Raw genomic sequence first — 25,647 nt, forward strand, 5'->3', positions numbered from 1 at the left:
TGAATTTGGACCCTACTTTGAAATTATCTAACTACAACTACAAATATTATCACAGAGCGATAAGACCAAAAATTTCATTCTCTGTTCTATCCGGTATTCCAGTTGATGACAGTCGATTCAGTGTGGGGCTCCTTAAGTGAGACTGTTGTAAGGCGGGGAATAGAAACCTATGGAAATTAGCATATTTGTTCTGAATTCCCCGCTATCCCAGATAAAAACATTAAAGTAACTAAATAGTATGTATTATGAACGACTTGTATGTTTTATATGTCTATATGATTAAATAACATAAATAAACATACAAGCAAAGGAAAAATGACATCTACCATTGGTGTGATGTGACTTGAGCTAGCTCAGTGGAGTGAGTGAGTGGATGCAGAATCAGGAGGAGAAGGCAGATTAACAGTAAAAATTGATTTCTAAACTTCCACTATTGAGGATTGTCATGTCCTTTGAATACATGATTGCTTTAAAGGCGTCCTTAGTCTCAATAATTATCCCAGTCGTCGATTGGTTGATTACAGCCATATTTTTAGGATAGTTAAAGATGCGTGTACTTTCTTCGTATTTCTTAAGCTTTGTTCCAATTGTTCTTATCTAACATTTTAGCAATATTGCAAATTTTGAAGACCCACTGCTAAACAATTGTAACAATGTGTTACAGGAGATTCGGAAGGAACTGAGTATTATGGGAGGGAGTTCAGTCAATAGATGTCGTTTTAATTGCACAGAATATCATTTGAACCATTCTTAGTAGATGGGAAAATGTCAGATTGTAAGGCGGATATGCTGTATCTCCGGGTCTACTGCACTATTTTAATCGATTATTGTTTGTACAAAATAAAATCTGATCATATTTTGTGCCTTAAAGTCTTGTAAACTACCCTATCAGGCCTTCTGCCACTTGTGCAAAAACCTTTATTTATGTTCACCCACTTTGGTGGAAAGAATGGAACTTAAATTCCTTAGTCGTTTATAAAAATGGGGAATTCATCAAATGAATTTAATTTATTGCATAACTTTAACTACTCATAGAACTTGCAGTTTGATTAGTGGATTTTTTTAGGGGGATCAGCAAGACTAATCATGATAAATGAAACTTTGTTTTCACTTCATTTAAAAACAATTTTGCCAATTAGATTTAAGGGAACTCGAGTTTCTGATAGCGATTGTGTCCCCATGATTCTTTATCAACATTTTGTTTGTTGAATTAAAAAATAAGCACTAAAATCAACCCGTTTTTATGAGACTGAGAATGTGGCCGTTTTCTCTTTGTTATCCTAAAATAACCTCTTAAATGCTCTGCGTTCATATAACGATCCATTTTTTCTGAAACAAGGGACCGCCCTAAATAAATGAATTCACAATGATGGCAAAATAAGTCCAATATCAATTTTTTTTTTTAAATAATGGTGGCATAGTAGCAATTTACAATGGAAGTATTTTCACATATTTTATTTATCACATGCAAAATAAATCACTCTTAACATTGAACAAATTTGTTTTAAAAAAAAGTTTTTTGTTGATTTCCTATTAAAAAAAAGAGCTCCCCCTCTGTTAAGAGTACTGGAAACGTTGCAGTTAGCTCTTGTCTACAAACAGGTTTGGGCCATATTATACAAGAATTATTTTACAGCATTTCAAATGGTAAATGGTCTGCATTTTTATAGCGCTTTTCAAGTCAATGAAGACCTCTCAAAGCGCTTAACAATGTGCTTTACACTTACCTAATCACACACACACTCACACACCAGTAGGGAGTCAGCCATGCAAGCCGCCTATCTGCTTATTGGGGGTATTAGGGATTCAGTGTCTGCCCAAGGACACTTCGAGCTATAACACGGAGATGTCGGGAATCGAACCTGCGACCTCTTTATCCCAAGAAGAGTGCTCTACCTCTACTTCATTTCAACTCATTAAAGTAAAAAAAAAAAACGTATTAATTACATTTCGTCAACCCACTTAAAACATTTTGTTTAATTTTCTTAGGGGGTGCCTGAATAGATTAGGACATGAGCTTCCGCCACCATGATAAAAAACAACGTTATCTTCTACTTGGGCCTTTTTTTCCACACTCAATCTGTGTTTCTGCTTCTACAAGTCTCTGCAGAATGACAAAAATAAACACAGTTGTTTTGATGACCTCGGTGTCCCCACAGAAGAAAATACAGGAAACTCTTGTCATTTCTTCCCCTATTATTTTCTCCTACAAGCTAGCTTGTTTTTTTTTTTTTTTTTTTCATTTTGATTTAAGAAGAAAGTCCAACACGCATATTCATGTTTTGTGTTTAGTTGGTGTTTACCGTTGGCAGACTTTCATCTCATTATTTTGTATGCCCCAAAATCTATAGGATTCAAACATTGCAGGGATAATGTGTATTACAATTTAACGTCTCTGAGATATATGTCTGCTTTTGGTTGATATCGTATAAAATGCTGGTCAGCTATTGCCTTAACTACTTCCCACTATGCCTTTCTCTTTATTCAGTTCAGAATCTCGTCAGCTTCGTAAAGACGGAATGCGTCGGTTAAATAATACTGCAGTTCTTGTACTGTATAAATTGACTATGGGTCCCTAGGCTTGCAGTTGTGCTAAAGAGATAAGAAAAAAATATGACAACCATGGAAAGGAAGCTTGTGGTTATCGAGAATTATGAAAAAGGCACGCAAATGGGTACCCTCGCTAAGGTGCATGGCCGTAACCAATAGACAATCGGACCTTCCTAAAAATAAAGAGGCTATTTAAGAAAGTCTGTATTCAAAGGTATGACAATCCTCACTAGTTCAAATTTTAAAATTAAAAGTTTATTTTTTTCTGCGATTGGCTGGCAACCAGTTCAGGGTGTCCCCTGCCCGATGATTGCTGGGATGGGCTCCAGCACCCCCGCGACCCTACTGAGGATAAGCGGTGCAGCTAATGAGATGAGATGAGAAGTTTATTTTTTAATCTGCCTTGTCCTTTCCCTGACCAATAGCCAATATTAGATCAAGAAATGCTTGTTCTTTTGTTTGCCATTGATGTGTACAATAGTCAGTGGTAGTTACTACATTAATGCAAAATAAAAAGTCTTTGGTTGTCATTGCCAGTGTATGTGTTAGGGCAGGAATTTTCATAGAGCCACATTGGACCAGTAAATAAATAAATATGTCTGTAGCTGCAAAAAAAATAAGCTTAATATATGTCTTTTAATGAAAGTAACACATGCTGTATGTACCTTGATTTCCGGACTATAAGGCACACATAAAAACCCCTAATTGGGCAGAAATTTGAAAGTGTGCCTTATATACTGCAGAATACAGTAGATAAGAGTGGAAATGCATACAGTAATTATGGGTGTACGTTACTATACAAATGATTTATCAATCGATAATCATCACTGGCCCAAATCACAAATCGGTGTATGCAAGGGAATTTAAACCAGAGTTGTGGCGGTGAGGAGGCTGATACTTTACCACTAGTACAGCTGACATACGATAAGGCTTTAGACCTCATCCCATCACACTAGTTTTTACTCGTCCTAGAAACACTGATTTGTATCGTGCAACAGTCTCTCCACGTTTTCACCTCTACCTCAATAATATCGAAAAACTCAAACTGAAATCTTTCACTAAAATACCATACAAGCTCTTTTATGTATATAGAACATATTAATCAAGTGAAAAAGTAGAGAGACCTAATTAACCTATCAAAATGCACTATGCAAATCCGTGTTTCTGGTACTGTGAGTTAACATAGTATGATGAGATAATCACTAAAGCCTTTTTGTATGCTATCTGTACCCTTAGTTATGTAAGTTGTTGGTGCCTTCACCACAGCAACCCACGTGGGAATTCCATTAAAAACAATAATTTTCTATGTAATTAGCGATACTCATTGACTGATTAATCCTTACACTATTATACGCCGTGAATGTATAAAAAGCCCAATGGTTACACAGAAACTCTTAATGTGGGTTAAATTCCATACGCCTTATAGTCCAGTGCGCCTTATGTATGGAAAATATGTGACAGAATACTAGTTTTTGGGGGGGTGCAGAAAACATGGTAGCTATCTTAGCTTACTATCAAAATGACTTATTAGGTTTCCTTAACTGCTGAGATAACTGTGCTTTGATTCTTTTTATGAACAAGACTCTTTTTCTAGTGTTTAAAAACTCAAGCAATAAATTAGTCTCGGAATAACACACTTCACGAACGCATGCAAACACATCTGTGCTTTTATCACTTCAACTTTTCATGTTTCATGAAACAACTAGGCCACTTCGTCGCGTCGCCAATCAAAATACTTACTCGAGTAAGCAGCGCAGCCATCCAGCTTTTCTATTCCCACGCGTTGCACAAGTCAGTATCATAGCCGATCTCCTTCCACAGAGTAAAAAGAAGCCAGTCGTGGCGCTTGTATTCCAGTCAACAGGTAGCCTAAATGACACCCCCAGACCAGTGTCTGTAATGCCGGAAAACAGGCAAGGAGCGCCAAACTCGCTATCCCAAAAATCAAAACGTACAGACAAGGCCGTTGGAGCGCAATCCCACATGTTTGCCTGCCAGTGGTACCCCTTCCAGGATCATTCTCGGAGCTCGAATCGCTCGTGTAACGAGTGAATTTTCACAATATAAAATAAATAAAAACTAATTGGCTGGTTCCTAATCTTCCAAACGCATCAAAGTGAATAATGGCTAAAAACACATTTTCCTGAAAAATGAAAACACATTCAAATATTAATTATACCTAAAAAAAAATACATGAATAAGAGAAATAAATGCCAAAAATGATTTTAAAGAAATAAAATGTGAGTTTATTATGAGCACTCACCATGGAGGCGTAAACCTTCGTGTGGTTTGAAGGTGGAGGTCTGTTTGCAAGGAAGATTGACAGTAATCGCATACTTGTCAATTTATACATGTTCCCCCTATCTGTTTTTTTGATTATTTCACATTTTGTACGGCGTACAACAATTTTTATACGGAAAATTAAAGCAAAAGAGACCGATCTCGTAATCCCCTTTTCGGCTCTAATCCGGATCGTCACTGGTAGAAGACGACAACGTCATTGTAGATTGCTAATATTGTCTCCGTAATCTACATTGTCTCGCTATGAGTAAATAGGTTGCTTCTGCCTTGTTTTTGTTATCCCCTTATAAGGAGGATTTGCAATCTTTAATAAGGGTAACAATTGGCAGAGGTTGACAGGTATGAGATCGAAGGTTGACAATAAGGAAGCCCTTACTGTACACTTAAAAGTAAAGTTACTGTAACTTTAAAAGAACATACGCTCACTTCATTTTTCTTGCCTTTAGTTGTTTGCATGCACAAACTGGATGAGCTGGCAGAAAGCAGTCACGAGTGTTAAGCAGTCTTGAGCAATCTCTAGTTGTAGCCTCTATGACTGCTCGTGAACTTTTCTTTAAAAAGGAAAAAACTTGTTTACCAAGATTCTTGAGTTTAGAGGTGCTCATATAGAGAGGTACCACTGTATTCACTTTAGTAGGGAGCGCAGCCGTTCATCTTTTTCTATTCCCACGCATTGCCGAAGTCACTATCATAGCCGACCTCCCTCCTGAGAATGGAAAGAAGCCAGTCGAGCCGCTTGTATCCAATTAGAAGGTAACCCAAACGACACCTCCGGGCCAGCACCGGGTACGCCGGAGACGAGGCAGGGCGCGCCAAAAAAATCAAGACGGACAGTTGAGGCCAGCGGAGGGCAATCCCTCATCTTTGCCTGTCAGGAGTCATCTATCTGGGAAAAAATAGGGGCCATTTTCTGGTGCGCGCAAGCACCGGCGTCCTCCTGACCCCCTCGGTGATTGCGCACATCAAAGAGAGCGCCACCCAGCAGCTGGCGCGGCGGTGGCGAAGGGGGAAGGGATGTGGGAATTTGGAGGATTTTCAGAGAGATTTGCTCATGGAGCTTCGAGTTATCCAAAGCCACAGGGGGCGTAGAGGACGTCAAAGTAAAAGCTCAATGATATTTTTGATCCGATGAATATTTGACATTCATGCGGCGGGGAAGGTTTGCACGCTCATCCGTTTTCGAGCGAGAGGCCTTGTTGTTATTTCTTTTCTTTGATACCCGGCAGACTACAAACAGAGTGGCGGTGGATAAATGGCGCCGCATGGAGTAGTGTTCACTCACTGGTAGAACGAACATTCACCTGACGGATTTTGTTTTGTTTTTTTCGCTCTATTAAACATTTGTGTTTTATTTTCCTCCTGTGACTAATGCACTAGTGATGGATGTGTACGTGGTGAGCACGGACGGCCAGGTGCAGGACTTCAGGTTCCCCCAGTCCAGCAGGGACGGCTCCGTTCTTCAACTCTCCTCCAACACCGTCAAAGTCAACAGTAAAAACGGTGAGAGCGGACGGATTCGCACCGAATTCTGCATGACTTGAGATGTAAACAGAGAAACGCTTTCGGAGGAGGGGTTTGTGGAGTCATCACTTATTTTGTGGTGAAATATGGTGCGGGGAAAATTTGAAGCACGTGGCACATGTGGGTTGCGTTAAAGAGGCATGACAATGTAGGCTCCTAATGTTTAAGAATAGATTTTATTTTAGGTCAACTTTGTGTTATAATTTGAATAAATAATTTACCCCCCCCAAAATGTAATCATGGCTTGATTAATAATAATCATAATAACTAGAATGGCTGTGTGCTGTTACAGCGTTACCTGTGTTCGGATGCAAAACCATTTTTGGGTGGCATTTCCCGTTTTGACCAACCTGCTGAGTCGGTAGAACCAAAAATGCCAAGTCACCTTTTTCACATCTGGAGTAACTTACCTGACTGCCTTTAACAGATGTTGTTGATATTCAATGTCATTCTTGCCTGGAGGATTGGAATGTCTTTTTGGGAAGAAGTACTACCTCAGCTTTTGGGGCATTTTTCACATCTAGGGTAACAAACTTGCTGCCTGTGAAGGATAGTGGTCATATCTAAACTCCTTCCCCCTTTTCTTGGGTGGACAAACAGACAAACGGGTGCCCGCTTAAATTAGAAGTTATTGTTTTGTTCTTATTTTTTTCTATATTTTTTTTTCAAGATAACTTTAGTCATCAAAATTCCTTTTTGTTTAGAACTTGGTATCAGTACTGGTGATAATTGTGCTTGTGTGAGCGTCGCTATGGAAAATTTTTCAATAAAATGCGCTCATTGTTTTGCAGGACAACATATCAAAATAAGGAAAGTTGAATATGTAAACAAATTTGACAATTAAAATTTGTTTCCTCATTTAAAAAAATGACATTGTTTCGTATTTAGAACATGACATCATTGATGTATTGAATATTTTCTAAATTGCATGTGTAATGATCAAGGGGTTTTATTAGAATTGACATAAAAAATTAAAACATTGAATCATCTTTTTTTTTACAACCAAAACACCATGTAAAATTTCAAAGATTTAAAAAAAAGGCTTCAAACAAGATTTGTAATGCAAATACACAGCATTCTGACAAGCATACGATTGGTGTCTTTATCATCCACCCATCCATCCATTTGTTGCGTCTCTTATCCTCAGTAGGGTCACGTGGGTGCTGGAGCCTATCCCAGCCATCTTCAGGCAGTGGGAGGGGACACCCTGAACTGGTTGTACCTGTATCATATTAGCCTGAAGAAAAAAAAATCTTGCTCATATAGAGAAAAATGTATATTCAGACTTTGTTTTTCCTCTCATTTTTAGAAATGTTCTGTAGCTAATGCCATTGTGTTATTTTTTTGTTGCACGGTTGTTCTGATGTACTTTTAAATTAGGCCAGTCTACAATCACTAACTTGTAAATATTTACCTATTAATCTAAGATCTTGCTTTTCTTTTATTACATGTTTATCCTGGAGTGCCGCATCTATTCTTGTTACAAACAATATTCACTAAGTTGTTATCAATGACAATTATAAATTGTTTTATTTCATGTATAAACTAAAGAAAATACAGCAAAACAAACGAATCGATGAAAAAAGGTAATAAACCACTAAAGGCAGATAAACAACAAAGTGAAAAATGAGGCGTGGAATCCCACATAAACTATTACCTCATCCCCTCCCCCACCGTCAGGGGAAAAAAAGCAAATCCCTGAAGTGTCATCTTTCTTTGGTCTCCGAAGGTTGATTTCATGCCTGCGTGTGTGTTCTCCTCCCCCGCCGCTTTGATGCCTCACAGGTGTGGCCAAGCTGGTCTTCGTGCTGTACAAACACCTGGGTCAGTTCCTGAGCACCGAGAACGCCACGCTGCGGGGCCACGGGGACACCACCGGACCACGTAACCTCTCTCTCACCGTCAACTCCCACATCCTCTCCGCCTCCATCACCAAAGAGTCCAGCCGTGTCTTTGTGGCCGACCCCGTCGTCTTCACCCTGGAGCACCTGGATGTAAGACCCCGACCCTTTCCCGCAAGACCGCAGCTGCTTCAAGGAGGAAAACAGCAATTTTGATTCCTATGTGGCAATAGTTTTCGTGTGACATCACCCGCATACCCGTATGCAGACAGTCGGCCATACTGGATGGACGCAACTAGGCCTTGGCGAAATGACCAAAATTGTTATCACGCTAAAACATTTCTAATCAGTGGATATCCGATAATTATCAGGATAATTATCATGTCTTTTTTTCCCTTTCATATTTTAAGTCTATGTTTTGCCCCTGAGTGAAAGTTAACAAAATGCTTTAACCCCTTAACATTCCAATGGCAAGCCGTTGGGCCATCAGACTCTTGATAAACAAAGTCTTCACGATGTCACCAGTCACATGTTACATATCATTGGAAAGCTTTGGATTCAAGATATGACGACCATTTTCAAAATATGTCCATATTGCCAAGTCTGCAACAAGATACCCTAAAACTATAAAGCCAGTATAACTCATCAAAAAGTGCTGTGAAATTCCACTCATGACACCACTTCCCGAGGCTTGCTACCAACTATACTTACTCATCTCTAATCCAGACATATTGCAATTATACAGCCTTAAAGGTGCTGTCCGGAACTTTTCATTTTTATACTCGTTGACGCCTTCTTCTGGCTGAAGTCATCATTGCAGCCTCTGTCAAGCTGCTAGTGTGGTGTATGCAAGTACCTGCATTTCTCAGATGCTTTGAATAAATACTTATTTTTGGGGGGTTGGCGATGGGACTGTATTTGAAACGGTCATTTTTCTTCTTCTTTCACCACTTTCAAGCTACACCAACAGAAAACCTTGAAAAGTATGAAATCTTTCTTAAGCCCCCACCCTCTCCCCCCCTTCCTGCTTCCTAATGTGTTGCGAGTCCCAAACAGCTCTGATAAAAGTAAGATAAATGCTGCTAGGCATGGTGTGAAAAAAAAACATTAAGACTCTTTGAACTCAGTTTGACTTTGTTAACACATAGTTAATAGAGAAAATATTCTACTTCAATAGTTTAAAGACACCACAAATCCCCCCGAAAAAAATAAAAAATAAACACACATTGAACTATTTTTAAATTTTTTGACTGAACTTCCTTTTATCGTCGTAATGAAAGTTCATCTAACGAGACAATGTAAAACATACACATACCCATCCATCATGGTCGGGTTACGCGGATCTGCATCAAGTTTTTATGAACTCTCTATTAAGGCAGATTATAGGAACAGAGGAGCGCTTCCCAGGCCATGTTCAATCCTTACATTACCATAGCAACCCTCGTCGCGTCTTGTCTCCTCGACTTTCCTTTCTTCCCTAATTTGGATCTCTTTCATGCGCTTCCTTCCCACCATGGCACACTCTCAAAGAATATAAATTGACACTTATTTGTCTAACATGCACTCCCCCTCGCCGCTAGCTCACCCCCTGGCACAGTCAGCCTTGCGAATGTACAAGGTGCGGCCATGCATATTGCAGCGTGCAGCTCATGTATGATTAATTGCTTTTTTTTTTCATTTTAATACAGAAAGAGCACTACTACAACCCCAACTGTTCCTTCTGGAATTATTCCGAGCGAAGCATGATGGGATACTGGTCCACTCAAGGCTGCAAGCTACTGGAAACCAACAAGAGTCACACTACATGCTCCTGCAATCACCTCACCAACTTTGCCATCCTCATGGCACACCGGGGGAACGTGGTGAGATCAGTCTTCAAAATGAACAAAGTTAACATTATTAATGTTTAATGTAAAAAAAGAAAATAGGTATACAGTTATCTCTAGCCACTTTACGCTTTATACTTTGCACCCCCTGTGCTTCAAGGGTTGAAAGATATTCAGCAACCCTTTATCCCCGATCGCATGTGGCAGCAGGGACCCGGCAGAATGTGATTTCGTCTTATTTTTTACGGCGCTTTTTTAATAATAATAATATATTGACGGACTATCCACCGAAAAGTGAACTGCACTCGAGCAGCCACGATATATTATCCCTGATTCCATTTTGTTGCAGAGCATGTTTTTGTCGGTCCTTGCATCTCTTTTTTTTATTGTTCTGTCATCCAAAAAATGAACTGCACTCTTGCAACCACAATCCATCTGCGCTCTATGGTTAGGTTTGGTTGTCTTTCTTTTAGCCATTATTGTATTCTCGCCTATGATAAACTGCTCCCGTGCATCCGCGATCCATTATTTTTAAGCCCATATTGCTGCTAGTGGGGACTGATAGAGGAGGCATGCTGTTCTGGCCCACCTAAAATGAAATAAAGAGTTCTGGCGGTGTACAATTATCCCCTGACCGAGAGTGAATTTGTGTCATGCATGGACGCTCTTTGTTTTTTTTTTTTGCCTGTGAGCCATTATCCTCGATCGACTAGCGCTGCAAATGCTGGCCCTGAGAAGGCACTTTTGTCTGGAGGCATGCCGTTCTGGCCCACCGAAAATTAACTGCATGGTTGTGGCCACGATCCATTATCTCCGGTCGACTTTTACTGAAACCAGGGGCGTGCAGAGCGCATTTTTTTTTCCGGTTTGACAGTTAAAGCATACTATTGCGGAAGCCTGAAATAAACTGTACTGTTTTAGCCGCATTCCATTATTGTCGACTACTGCTGAGAGTGAAGGCCTTCAATTAATTTCTGTCGAGCATGGCACCTTTTTTCTGATCTTTATGCCTAAAATGAACAGCACCCGTATAGCTACGATCCACTGTCCCCGGTCAACTATTGCTGTGAGCGAGGGCCTGTAGACCGCATGTTGAAAATGGGTCGGGTCGCTCTGGTCACCTTCATCCAAGATAAACAGGGAACAATAGGATTTTTCTTTTCATATTATAGATACCATTGTTAAATTTAACCAATAACAATTGAAAATTAACAATTTATATGTTTTAATCCTGGCAGACAAACCAGAACATTTGTGTTAGGCAGATGGGTTTGCGTTTTTGCTTCAAGCACTTACTGAGAGGTCTAATCTAGCATCCACGCCGCTGGTTGCTAAAACTTAATTTACTAGCTAATGCTAATGGCTGTGTCAGGTACACTAGTCGCTAATTTGTCTAGCATCTGAAATAAATCGATGAATCATGCATGCTTTATGCCCTTATTCTGTCCTAGTCTATTACTATCTTATTTTTACATATCAGATTTTCATAAAGCCTGCTGATGCTGACCTATAATACTGCAGTAGATAGCGTTGTCCTGCGGCAAATCTGCAAATCATAAGAAAAGACCTTCCTCCTTCAATTGAGCGCTCGACTAATTGTTCTTTGCCCCACCCCTGACAAAATGGGCTCGCTAAATAATGAATGCCGCAGGCACAATGTCTATAAATCAAGCTTCTAATAAACACACCCACCAATCGATGGACAATTGTATGGCTAGCTCCACCCAAACTTGAACGCTCGTACTAATAAAGGCGTAGTCTGGAATAAATGTCAGCCTAGTCATTTGACATCTTTTGCTGTAATTGAGCAATGTTTTATAAATGGATTTTTTTGGATTTTCCGGCTCATGCGAAGATAAGCGCAAGGATGTCATAGCAGTGGCTGCTAATTTGATTATTCGATTATTTCCGGAGAAGCAGGCCGTCACTTTAAAGGATCAAAACAGCAGCCTGCTAATTATATTTCACTCCAGCCACTGTCTAATATTACATGGGGAGAATTTTGCTGAAAACGGGAACAACCGCAAAGCTTCAACTTTGCCCCCCTTTAAGTCCCACATGTGAAGTGGTGTTTTGGTCCAAAATAATGCAGTTACAATTTAATCACACAACGAACGTAGGAAGGACGGCGGGCATCGTAAATGCGGGCGGGTGGGGGATCCGTTTGCGGCTGATTTAATAATAGGTCCCCCGCTCGTGAACCCTGTCCCCCGTCATCTGTCTTAACCTCAACCTTAACCGCAGCTTGAAACCAGAACCCCCTGGAGGCAGGGCTTAGCATCTCGCCAATTGCCTCCCCGGCACCTCCGCCACGGCCCTCGCCCTCAATAAAAGTGCAAATATCACAAGAGGATTTGCCCGACTTGCGAGGAGCGATATTTCGTACGCGGCGCTCTCTAATTTTCACATTTGTGTGAATACGGGCTGACTTTTTTCTTTGCGCCTTTGACCTCGGGAAGCCGAAACCGCTGCTAGTAGCGCTGCGTAACGGCTCGGTTAAAACGCTACCCGGTTGGTTGCAGACCTCCGGCGAGGCCAAAGAGGCCTGGAAAAAAATTGCGCAACTTGTCCTGCATGCCCTTTAAAAAAAAATACAATAAATTCAAAATATTTATAACAATTCAAAAAATAAATATTTCACCCTCGTGAGCTTCTGTAGCTTTGCCTTTATAAGTTAGCTTCTTTCATTCCCTTTCTGATCCTGTAGTGATGCTACAGCTAGGAATGGGTGATATGTTCTCAACTATTATCTGTTCTCTAAGCCAACCTGCCCAATAGCATTAGAGGCTAGCACTGGTGATGGTAGCATTAGCAATGAGCTTCGACAACCTGGCTGCTGACATTAGCAGTCAACATTAGCAGTCAACTTGTTATTTAACCCACTGTAAATATGATGATTTAATTAATAGCAAAATATAGGGCGGGTGTAGGTCTTTCCAATTCATTTTATTGAATTGCCGCAGTATTTGAAATATGACCTCATACTGTTGCTATATAATTCAACTCAATTTAACATTATATACTGTATATATATATATATATATAATTACATGCTGTAGTAGTGGAACTGAGCAAGCGTGTCGATAGAGTTTGTTTGGACACATGGAGAGGATGGATGAGGAGCGTATGTTGAAGAGGATCTACAGAGTCAAGTCAAGTCATTTTTATTTGTATAGCCCTTAATCACAATTAGTCTCTAAGGCAGGGGTCGGGAACCTTTTTGACTCAGAGAGCCATAAAAGCACAATTTTTGGAAATGTGTTTCAGTGAGAGCCATATAATATATTTTAAGACTGAATTCAATTAAATGTGAGCATAACAAGCATCTTAATTTATTATTTTAAATAATGATGTTATAATACTCACCATTAATGCGTCTTCTGGTGCTGCATGGATTTGCTGATGGTTTTGTAGTCTGGTTGGTACTTGGTGAGTTAAAGCTTCATGCAGGCATTGACGCCTTCATCCGTTAAATGTGATCGTAGGTTGGACTTGATGTTTTTGAGATGTGAAAATGACTGCTCACATGAATACGTCGATCCAAACATTGTCAATACACCAATACTCACACGCCTCAGTGTGTGGTATGTGACTGGAAGCGCGTTCCAAGCTTTGAGAATCAGCTCGTCTTTGGATTGAAGTTTGTCCAGTTCTGTCCTCATGTGCTTGCTCGCCAACTCCGCTTTCTGTCGTGCAATTCTTTCCAATTCTTCATTCAGTGATTTGAACTTGCTCATCCTCATCTCTGAGGCCTTCAGGTCAGCCACTTCTGCTTCAAAATCTACCAGGGAGACATCAGGAATGCAACTCAGGTCGGCTGTGTTCAGTGAACACTCGTTTGGATGGGTGGTGAACTTAATAAGACCACAGTGCTCACGAAATTCTCCAAAGTGCGCTTTGAACGACTGGAGGAGACCGGATGTGAAGCCAGCTAGCTGGTGGAGATGTTTTGAGTGGGCTCACTTGTTGTGTATGCCTCTGTAAACTCTGTTTTTCGAAATGTAGTAAGCGACCTGTTTCAAAATCCTTGATCAAGAGCTCCAGCTTGTTTTCAAAAGCAAACACAACGTGTTGAAGGAATAACACTGTATTTCCAACGCCTTGCACTTTAACGTTGAGCTGGTTTAGATGTTCGGTAATATCGACGAGATAATAAAACTTGAGGAGCCACTCAGTTTTCGCTACCTCAGGATGCTCGTTGCCTTTCATTTCAAGAAAAATCCGTATTTCGTTGAGGCAAGCCGTAAAACGGCTGAGCACCTTTCCTCTTGACAACCAGCGCACATTGCTCTGCAAAAGCAGACCATGCAAAGGGGGCATGGCGTGTGTCGAAGTGCCGCTTAACATTCGACTGTTTCATCGATGCAATTTTGTCATAGCAAATTAGGCATACCTCTTCACAAAGGCAAATTCTTCGGGCTGTTCGTCCTGAAATGTACGATATTCATCATCTTTTTTTCGTTTCGCCATCTTCTCCGTCGAAGAGTTAGCTTTGAGCTAATGACCAACGGCCAAGTGCCAATGGACGCAAAAGGGGGCGTGTACCTGTGCCCCCCAGTAACGGCCAACATCGGGTATTATCATCCAATTAAAATAGACAATCGCTCGTGCAACTGCAACTCTGCACAAGACATGATCAATAGAAAATCGATGGATGCATTTAAGCAAACGATAATTTTTTTAAACCCAAATCTGCGAGCCAGATTTGCGAGCCATATGTTATCATCAAAAGAGCCATATCTGGCTCGCGAGCCATAGGTTCCCGACCCCTGCTCTAAGGGCTTCACAAGTTATTACATATAAGATTAGGTTACTCGTATGCTATAGAGTAGAAGTGAGTTTTAAGCCTAGATTTAAACATTTCCACCGAGGTTGCAGATCGGATCTCAGGGGGAAGAGCATTCCACAACACCGGTGCCCGGATGGAGAACGCTCTCGAACCAGCGGAACACTTCTTGGCTCTTGGGATCACCAGGAGACCGGCGCTCTCGGAACGAAGGCTTCGGGCCGGGACATAGGGGGAGATCAGATCTGAAAGATATGAGGGGGAAAGTCCATGTATGATTTTGTATAGTAGTAGGAGAACCTTAAAATCGCATTTTAGGCTAACAGGGAACCAATGCAGGTTAGCCAAAATTGGGGTGATGTGATCGTACTTTTTTGTCCTTGTTAAAAGCCTCGCTGCAGCATTTTGTACCAGCTGAAGACTCTTGAGTCTGGTCATCGGAAGACCGGAAAGTAGTGCATTACAGTAGTCGAGACGGGAGGTAACAAACGCATGAATTATGATTTCCGCATCCGACTGAGAAAGTATAGGACGAATTTTAGCAATGTTGCGGAGATGGAAGAAAGCGGTTCTAGTAATTTTCTTCACATGTGTTTGAAAGGACAGATCAGGGTCGAAAATGACACCTAAATTTTTAAGTGAGTCACTCTGTGTGATGTGGCAATTGTCCAAGTTCACTGCGGTTTTAGAGAATAAGTCACGGGACTTAGAAGGACCAGAGCAGAAGTAAATGGAAGGAGACCAATAGGAAGGCCACGATTGACGTGGATGGATGGTGTTATGAGTGCACTGCAGGAAATATGTGTAAATATAGTGGACGCTAGAGCTCTTGCAGGTATTAGTCATGAGTGGAAAGGATAGTGGGATGTTTAGACACGTTCTAAGGGATTGGCAGGACACCTGTATGATGCATCCCAGCCATCTCCGGGCAGTGGGCAGGGGAACCCTGAACTGGTTGCCAGCCAATCACAGGGCACACGGGGACAGACAACTTACTCGCTCATTCACACCTAGGGACAATTTGGAGCTTGGATCGGGGATCGATACAGGAAACGGAATCACAGAATATACTGGTAAAAATTACCAGTATGTTGCAGAAACCCATTTTGTAACAATGACAAGGTATATTCTATTCTATTATATTCTAAAATTTACAAAATTCAATCAAAATGTAATGACATTAGGGGGTTCAGCAAAAGAAGTTATATAATGTAATTTTCCAACCAGTCAAATACATTCCTGGAAGTTATGTAAATGATACCCTGCAATAATGCAAATGTGTTAGTCTATCTCCACGGATATTTTGGAATAGGAACAAGCTTTTATCTGAGAAAATTAACTAGTTTGGCCATCATACAAATTATCAAAATTGGACGTACATGTTGTAACGTCTCTGTATAATCCTGCATTCAAAGGCATGAATGTCCTTGGCAAAGGTAATAATGAGCGCAAATTCCACTTATTTACATAAGCAAGGCTAGACATTTTTATTGCGCCTTCAATTTTAACATGCTTTACATCATTATAAAAACATTTAAAAACACAGACTCGAAATAAGATGTATTAGTTTTAAATAGGTTTCTGTTCAGCACAACAGTTGAATAATGCCTCATTATCTTATTTTTGAATTCAACTCATTGACCTAACTGGGATCTTGCGTATTTCTTTACCGTAGCATGACAATTCTTTACCTTCGTGTGTCACCTTCCAGGCCAAGGGGAGCGTCCACGACCTGCTCCTCACCGTCATCACTCGGATGGGCATCGCGGTGTCTCTGGTGTGCCTGGCCATCAGCCTGTACACCTTTTGCTTTTTCAAGGGCCTGCAGAGCGACCGCAACACCATCCACAAGAACCTCTGCCTCAACCTCTTCATTGGCGAGCTGCTCTTCCTGGTTGGGATCAACATGACTGAGCCCAAAGTAAGTGGAAATGGTTGGCCCACTAAGTCTTTCTAAAGAAATAGATACCAATATTTTTTTAACCTGAGAGCTACTTTTGGGTTTTTGATTACCGTTAATTCCGGACTATAGAGCGCACCTGATTATAAGCCGCGGCCACCACATTTCGGGAGGAAAACCGATTTTGTACATACACAAGCCGCACCTGTATACCCACATTAAAAAGACGCAATACAAACACGAAATTAAATCATACCCGATACAGTCCAAAAACACAGCCGGCAGAATGATACCGGTACTTAAGATTAAGAAAGCAGACCTGCAGAGTCCGGGTGCCCGTTGAAAGTAATCCAAGGAAAAAAGTGTATATTTCCAAAGGTAAGGGTGGGAAAAATATATATCCACTATTGTTGGCCGCCTCCACAAACACGTCTCACCATTAATCCACTTCCCGTCAGCCTGCGTCTGCCCCGCCCCTTCTTTCTCATTTGCTCGTACAAAATATATCAGAATAAGTTTCTAAAATAAATACATTACAAAAATATACAGTTGCAAATACATATTATACATGGTTACACATATTTACAAAGAAAGACGGTACACCGAGAGAGTTTTCAAAGCTTTAATAATAATATTATAACTTTTATCCGAAACCGTCCCTGTGAAGGGTAGCAAAACGCTACTAGGAACATGCTCGCTCTGTTAAAAAAACATACCGTACTAGTAATAAGCACGGTAAACAGTCATCATCTTCACAATAACCCTTAAAAAATCCCTCCCCCCCTCCTCCTTATAACTGACGTCATCAAAGTCGTCTTCCTTCAATATGGGAAAGAGACGTTGTCATGCAGACGTCATCCCACGCTCCCTTATTCAAGAACACACTAGCATCACGCTCGCAAAGTAAAGTTTACTCGCTGTAGCTCTGTTTCCTTCTACATCGGACTGCTCGATTGCGTTCAGCTTGAAAGTTGCGTCATGTGCCTTTCTTTTTGCAATTTGCATGAAGAGGATACGTCTACTTTAATTTAATTTGTGCACAAACTAAGAAGTTGCAGTCTAAATCTTACCTTTTGTAAAATTACATAAATTGGCTGCAGCACTGAATAATTCTCAGGGTTGAAAGTTTGGGAAAAAAGTAGCGGCTTATAGTCCGGAATTAACGGTACCACAAAGGGCTACCAGTTTGATAGGCATTACAAAATAACAACTCATAACGTTATTACTATGTTGTTACCAGATTATAACTGTTAAATCTGGGGTAAAATAGGCTCAATCAACCACTAGAGCTTGTATAAGGGCACTGAGTGATTTACATATATAAAATATAAGCTAGTTTTAAAAATAATTGTCGAAGAATTTTTCATGTATTTATTCATGTCAAAGATTTTTCATGCCATTTTAAAAACAAATATTTGGGAAAATTGCAATTGTCCATCACTGGTGAGGTATGTTTTGAACCTGTCCGCAGGCTACACTGGTATTGCTTGGGGCAAACAGGGTTCCCGCAGGTACCACGTTGGTGACCCTTGTTTTAAAGTCCGAGAGTGGCTTCAGCCCCGGTCCTAAAAACTGGAGTTTTTTACAGAAATTAAACTATATTGTCAGCACCCAATCTATCAAGATCTCATCCTCTAAAGTACAAAGAAACACAATTCAAAAATATTTGATAGTTTACCTATGTACCTTTCACACAAATCTAAGTTTATTATTATTAATCCTGTGTGTTTTGAAAAATTCCTAAATCTTAATACAGAAAATCCAGTTACACAAATCATCTACATTATTATATTATTGTATATTTTATAGTTGTTTCAATTCTTCGAGTGACATGTGGTGATTTAATACAATATATAATATTCTATCACCCTGAACCTATATAGATTAATTGTATTCATTATATTCATTGTTTTTAGACACTGTTACAACCTGCCAACACTAAAGGTTGTATACAGTTAACGGTAGTTTACATTCGTAGTCCATACCCCAAGGGTCACCAACTTGGTGCTCAGAGGCACCAGGTATCCCCCTAAGAACACATGAGAACCCAGAGGACCGGCTCTGAAAATAGCTCACCAGTTCTGGTTCATTGTGATTTTCTAAAACAAGTGATTCCTAAATGGCTTGAAAAATCATTGACATAGTCAATGACTATAAATACATGATCAAATCGTCTTTTTTTAACTAGCCTACAATTTTTATACTAACCCAGTGCCCTTATACAAAGCAGATGTTTTAGACTGAGCCCAATTCAAGCCGACTTCTAATTCAATCATGCTTTCGAAATGTTATTTTTGTCAGTCAAAATGTGACTAACTAATGAACAGAGCGATTTAACTGTATTTGTCCTCCATCAGTTGTCGGAATTTTTTTATACAGACTGAGAAGAGCTCTTTCTTCTCCTAAACGGCTTCTCACATTGTCTGTTTTTAATTCAGATTCAGATTCAGATTCAGATCTACTTTATTGTCATTCTAGTACACGTGTATACAGAACGAAATGTCGATGCATCTGACCCCCACAGTTTCCTTGAATGTACAGATATAAATAATGTTGTATTGTATTTTGGCTACGTGTAGTATTTTACCATAGTGCCGATAGTGCAAGAAGAGTAGCTAACCAGATGTGCAATATGGGCAGTCAGGTTAACAAGTCAGGTACACAGTAACATTAACACTGTAACAATAACGCTGTAATTACAATAGTGCAGAGAGCAATGTGCAAGGAGTGGCAAGCTATAAAAAAAACTGCCAGTAGTGCAAAAGTCAGATTAGCAGCCGTTTAGATTTAAGTTAACTATATGTTAGATTGACCATTTAACAGTCTAATGGCCAGGGGGACTAGACTATTGCGGAGCCTGGTGGTCCTGCACCGCACACTGCAGTACCTCTTCCCAGAGGCTAGCAGAGTGAACAGTCCATGATGGGGGTGAGAGGGGTCCCCGGTAATGTTTTTTGCATGGGATAGGCAGTGCTTCTGGCCAATGTCCTGAATGGAAGGAAGTGTAGTCCCGATTATTTTCTCTGCTGTCCTCGTTACCCTCCTCACACTACCCCAGTCGGTAGCGCTGCAGCCTCCACACCACACAGAGATACAGCTGGTCAGGATACTCTCTATGGTGCCCCTGTAGAATGTAATGAGGGAGGGTGGGGGCAGGTGGGCTCTCCTCATCCTCCGCAGGAAGTACAGGCGCTGCTGTGCCCTCTTAACCAGTGATGCAGTGTTTACGGACCAGGTGAGTTTGTTTGTAATGTGCACCCCTAGGACCTTGATACTGCTGACAACCTCCACAGCCTTGTTGTTGATGCAAAGTGGGGCATGGTTGGGCTGGTTTTTCCTAAAGTCGACAATGATCTCTTTAGTTTTGTCGACATTCAGGACCAGGCTGTTGTCCCTGCACCAGCCCACCAACTGCTCCACCTCCTCTCTGTAGGCCAGGTCGTTGTCATCCCTGATGAGGCCCACCACTGTTGTGTCGTCAGCATACTTCACGATGTGGTTTGTGGCGGACCTAGGGACGCAGTCGTGTGTCATCAAGGTGAACAGCAAGGGGCTTAGGACGCAGCCTTGGGGGGAGCCCGTGCTGAGGTAGATGACATCTGAACTGTTCTGACCTATCCGCACTGATTGGGGTCTGTCACAGAGGAAGTCCAGCAGCCAGTTCCGCAGGGGGGTGTTGAAACCCAGGAGTCTCATCTTGTCTACCAGATGTTGTGGGATGATGGTGTTGAATGCTGAACTGAAGTCCAGGAACAGCATCCGCACATGGGTGTTCTTCTCCTCTAGATGTGTCAGGCTCAGGTGAAGCGCAGAGGAGATGGCATCCCTGGTGGAGCGGTTTGTCCTGTAGGCAAACTGAAAGGGGTCGAATGAGGAGGGGAGACTGGAGGTGATGTGCTCTTTAACCAGTCTCTCAAAGCACTTCATTATGATAGGAGTCAGTGCAACGGGCCGGTAATCGTTGAGTGATAAGATCTGGGGTTTCTTTGGCACTGGGATGATGTTGGCAAATTTGAAGCATGATGGTACTTTGGCTTGGTCTAGCGAGGTGTTGAAAATGTCTGTTAGTACACAAGCCAGCTGATCGGCGCACTCCCTAAGTACCCGCCCCGGAATGTTGTCCGGGCCTGGAGCCTTCCTTGTGTTGACCCTTCTCAGGGTCTTCCTCACGTCAGATGAGTCCAGGTGGAGTGCTCTTTCGTCCTGATTTGGAACCGCTTTCGCTGCAGGGGTGCCGTTTTGTGCCTCGAACCTTCCAAAGAATTTGTTGAGGTCATTCAGAAAGTCCATGCTAGTGTTCTGCACTGGGGCGGTGGTTGACTTGTAACTGGTGATGGCCTGAATGCCTTTCCACATATCCCTGGTGTTGGTTGTGCTGAGGAAACGTTCCTGGATTTTTTGACTGTGCGTTTGCTTTGCTAGTCTGATAGCCCGGTTCAGGTTAGCCATCGCTGATAACAGCGCCTCCATGTCACCAGATCTAAAGGCAAGGTTCCGTACTTTTAGTTGTTTTCGTATTTCAGCAGTCATCCAGGGCTTCTGATTGGCATATAGTTTAATGGCATATTATCTATAATATTATAATGATATGCACCAATGTTTTTGTAATTTAGGATGTTTGGTAGGGTATGAAAACACATGAAATGTACCGTTAAATTCGGACTATACGCCACAACTTTTTCCCCAAGCTTTCAACCCTGCGGCTAATGCAATGATGCGGCTAATTTGTGCATGTTTTCAAACGGCCACCAGGGGCGCCCGAGCAGGAAAGGTAAGAGTGAGACAACAAGATTTAATTTTAGTCATCAAAGTCAACAAAAAAACACATTTTGATTGGCGCTGGATTTCTTACTTTGAAAGTACTGTCCTGGAAAATTGAAAAATTGCCTTAAAAGTGCTTGAATTTGGCCATGAAAAAGGTGTGTGAACCCTAAATAAGCCAAAATATCAAAACTGTCATATAAATGTGATACTTTTTTAACTTTTTTTTATCCATTTGACATAACGTGATGCTCACCTAGAAATGCTGTATTCCAAACAAACCCCTAAACTTCTAAAAGGCTGGGCAAAAAAGCAAAATAGTGCAGTTTGGTCACTTTGAGTCACCATAGTTTGTATTTTTCCTTGTTCTTTGCGCTCGTTTTTGGTTGCACTACACCGTATAGCACAGGCGGCCCGCGGGCCAGATCAGGCCCGCGAGACAACACTCTGAGAAGCGCAAGAGAAAAACAAGCTGCAGGTTGAAATATGTCAACTTGATGTTGCCAAAGCAAGGTGCCTCGAACAAAGACACTGTACTTGTATTTATTTCTCGCTCTCTCTTTCTTTTCCACCACTTTTCTCCCACTCTGTCTCTTTCACTCTGGTTCTCTCATTTTCTCTTCCTTTGTTGCTCTTTGTCTCTTTCTCTCTCTGTGTCTTTTGACCTGTTTTGCTCTATCTTCCTTTTTTCCTTTTCTCTTTTCATACCCCTTGAGCTTTATTTTCTTTTCTCTCCTTCTATCTTTCTATTTCTCTTTGGATTTCTTTCTTCTTCTCCATTTCTTTTCCCCCTCTCTCACGACTTTTTATCTTTTGTTTACCACGCTCTCTCCCTCTCTCTTTCTTTCATTGTCCCGCCCTCTCTCCTTTTCCCTCCCTCTTTCTCTTATTTCTTTTTCTTTCTTTTTAATCTACTAGTCCGGCCCCCGACAGAATGTTTGTTCTATCATGTGGCCCCCGAGTTAAAATGAATTTGACACCCCTGCCATAGAGTAACATCTAGTGGTCTAATATTACACCGTGTCCCTTTTAAATGACATTGTGGCAGCGCTGATTGGAACTTCTCTCTTCTCCCCGTCAGCTGGTGTGCTCCATCATCGCCGGCGTCCTCCACTTCTGCTTCCTGGCCGCCTTTGCCTGGATGTGTCTGGAGGGCGTGCAGCTCTACCTCATGCTGGTGGAGGTGTTTGAGAGCGAGTTCTCCCGCCGCAAATATTACTACCTGGCCGGCTACCTCTTCCCAGCAGCGGTGGTGGGAATCTCCGCAGCCGTCGACTACCGCAGCTACGGCACGCCGCGAGCGTAAGTGCGCCGCCCGCCTCGGGCCTCGCTTCCTACACGCCCTCGCGTCCCCTCCTCAGTGATAATAGTGATACCGCTAAAAGCAGCGTACCTCTCTTTGGCCCGGCAGCAAATTTACACCCTGTCACTGGCTAGGAGAAAAGCAGCAACACTAATGAATGCGCAGGCTTGCTTCTCTGACCTGCCGGGCTTTTTATTCTTTGCACACGGGTAATTGCCGACCTTGTCAGTTAAAAGTTTATGTGCTCTTCTGTACTGCTGGCCAGTAAAAAGAAGAAAGCATGATTTGTAGCACTGCTTTGCTCTAATTTAGGGGATTTATTTCTTTTTTTTTTTTCTTTTATGCATTTTCATTCCTTCAGGTTTTAAAAACGTCTGTAGCACGAGGCGCCTTTTCTCTTACTACGGTTGCCTCAAGGTCATCTTGACGCACTTTACCACAAGTATAAGGACATTTCCTTTTGGATTTTAAAGCACAAGATAAGAATGAGACAAAAAATGTGACAACTTTTATTGCATCTGGATATTATACGAACTTGGAAAAGCTTTTATTTTCTTTCCATTTCGTCCAGGAAATATATAACCGCCCACGTCCGTCCATTTTCTTAGATTTAAACATCCCATCCGGGACCAGGTTGGCCCAAGCAGAAACATGGATCACTCTCCCCCCTGCCACTTAGGTCAGGAATGATCTCTAGTGCTTCATTTTCAGTGACACAATCCCTCAAATTTGTTCTATTTCACGCGGGCTACGAGTAAATATTGATGGCAATTATGCAAAAACGGGGAGCTCATGAGGTAGAGCGCTCGTCTTGGGATCAAGAGATCCCAGGTTCGAATCCCAGCTCCTCAGAGTTATATGTCAAAGTGTCCTCGGGCAAGACACTGAATCCATAATGCCCCCGGTGAGCAGGTATCAGCCTTGCATGGCTGAGCCTGCTATCGGTTTGTTAGTGTGTAAAAGGGAAAGTTTGAAGCACATTGTAAAGCGCTTTGGGAGGGTCTTCATTGACTTGAAAAGTGCTATATAAATGCAGAACATTTACATTTGAAGTAACACACCTTTGCCCGTAGAACAATTTACCATTTAAAAAAAAATCCCTTGCCTCCTTATGTTTTTTTTTCTTTTTTTTTTCAATTTTTCCAGGGAAAATTTTATCCGTAAGCTCTCCTAGACCAGCTAAAAGTTACAGTGTTCTTTTACCCTTTTATTTCCCTTGTCTACCTGTGTTTACCCCTATAAACATGTGCTTGTAAATGCTTGAAATTGTTGCTATGTTTCTCAACAAGTTTGCTCCAAAATGACGCTCACAATGCTCTCTAGTGGCTCTGCTTCGCGTCACATTTTTTCTTCCCTCATTAAGGGCAGCTGGCATTAGTTTGTATGGCAACGTCCTTTGAAGTGTCATCGCCCCTACGGGTTGCACCCAAAAGGACTGGTGCATGCTACACTTAAACAGGGCACTATGAAACGTGTATTAGTGCAAGAATTGTATATCAATAATGGACATTTATTCTGGGCCATGCAAAAAAATGTGGGTAGCATTTCCCAGTGGTAAATTGTAATTGGAAGAGCTTCCTACAACTAAAAATGTAGGCTACATATTACTGTTATTTTTACCCAAAGCCTATAAGGGGAGATATTTTCACACGGATTGTTCAGATCCACAAACATATTCACAATTTACTCATGATTTAAAAATCATGTGTATTGATAAATGCACATGCTCATAATTAAAAAATCAGATTTATATATCACAGATAAATTTGTGTCCCTGCAAAATATGTGATACATACTGGATCTTTTCTTTATGGTACTGGAGAATTTGAAAAATTGTCTTTAAACATCCTTAAAAAGTGCTTAAAGTTGGCCTTGAAAATTTGTACATATAGTGAGGGCAGATGAGAGAAATAAATTTCTTCTTTTTTATTATCTCGATGTTTATGTGTGTCACCCTCAAACAGATACCCAAGCCATCTCATTTGATTTAACTCTGGCTCATCTGATTTGTCCTTGGAGTTACCTCTTAGCCCCACCCCCAAATCTCTTCACCATCCTAAATAAACGCCCATGCCACCTCACATTTACTCTAAGCCTTTCCAGGTTGGCTGAGCTTTTGAAGATCTGATGGATCCTATTTTATTAAATATTCATGCAAGAAATGTTGCCCCACTTTCCAGTTCCCAATGTTTTTCTTGATATATTAATATTTTTTACCCGTTAAGACGAGGGGTTTTACTGACATGAAAGCAGAGATGCCTGTCCGTAAAGTAAATTCAACCTGACTTGTCAACTCGTTTGTTCACATCAAAGTGATGAGAACAATGATATAGGGAGCCCCAATATTTGTATTCACCATGGCAACTGGAAAAATGATGCTTTGTTACTTTCTTCCCCCTCACAACTCAAGATGCTTAAGGTGGTGTTCCGTGACTTAGAATGGATTCACCCAAAAGACAAAACTAAACTAAAAAGAGAAGGTCTGTAAGCTGCGTTGAGGCAAAATGATTCACTCTTGATTACACTCCCATTTGCTCAGCCTTTTTGTTTCCGGACAATTTGGTTTAAATTGTTTTTGAGAACGCTGTTGTGTGTTATAGGATTTTGTTGCAATTATTTTTGCCGGAGCTAAGACAAAGTCCGGTCAAACAGTTGGGTTTTTTGTTTAATTATTTTGTGATTGAACCGTGCTGCATTTTCAATATTGCCGTATTACTACTAAAGCATAATACCAAGGAAGTTAAAACCCATTGTTAAAAGTAATTTCTGTATTTTCCTAGACTGTAAGTCGCACCCGCCACAAAATGCATACCAGTAATTGAGAAGCAAAAAACATATATAAGTAGCATTTTCGGGGG

The 25,647-nt window shown here is 41.1% G+C and overlaps 1 protein-coding gene across 8 annotated transcripts in view; it reads left to right on the forward strand.

The window, feature by feature from the left end:
- Positions 1–25,647, forward strand: part of adgrl2b.1 (adhesion G protein-coupled receptor L2b, tandem duplicate 1) — a 238,403-nt gene that overhangs the window by 169,500 nt on the left and 43,256 nt on the right. For all 8 annotated transcript variants that reach the window (XM_088347648.1, XM_088347657.1, XM_088347604.1 and 5 more), the window contains 5 exons: positions 6,229–6,351; positions 8,158–8,366; positions 9,902–10,075; positions 16,537–16,746; positions 22,568–22,788. In XM_088347648.1, coding sequence (XP_088203774.1) covers positions 6,229–6,351; positions 8,158–8,366; positions 9,902–10,075; positions 16,537–16,746; positions 22,568–22,788 — 937 coding nt within the window. The remainder of the gene's footprint in view (positions 1–6,228; positions 6,352–8,157; positions 8,367–9,901; positions 10,076–16,536; positions 16,747–22,567; positions 22,789–25,647) is intronic.

Source organism: Urocampus carinirostris, chromosome 1 (genome assembly GCF_059441175.1).
Source record: "Urocampus carinirostris isolate Australia breed hairy pipefish chromosome 1, RoL_Ucar_1.0, whole genome shotgun sequence".
NCBI lineage: Eukaryota > Metazoa > Chordata > Actinopteri > Syngnathiformes > Syngnathidae > Urocampus > Urocampus carinirostris.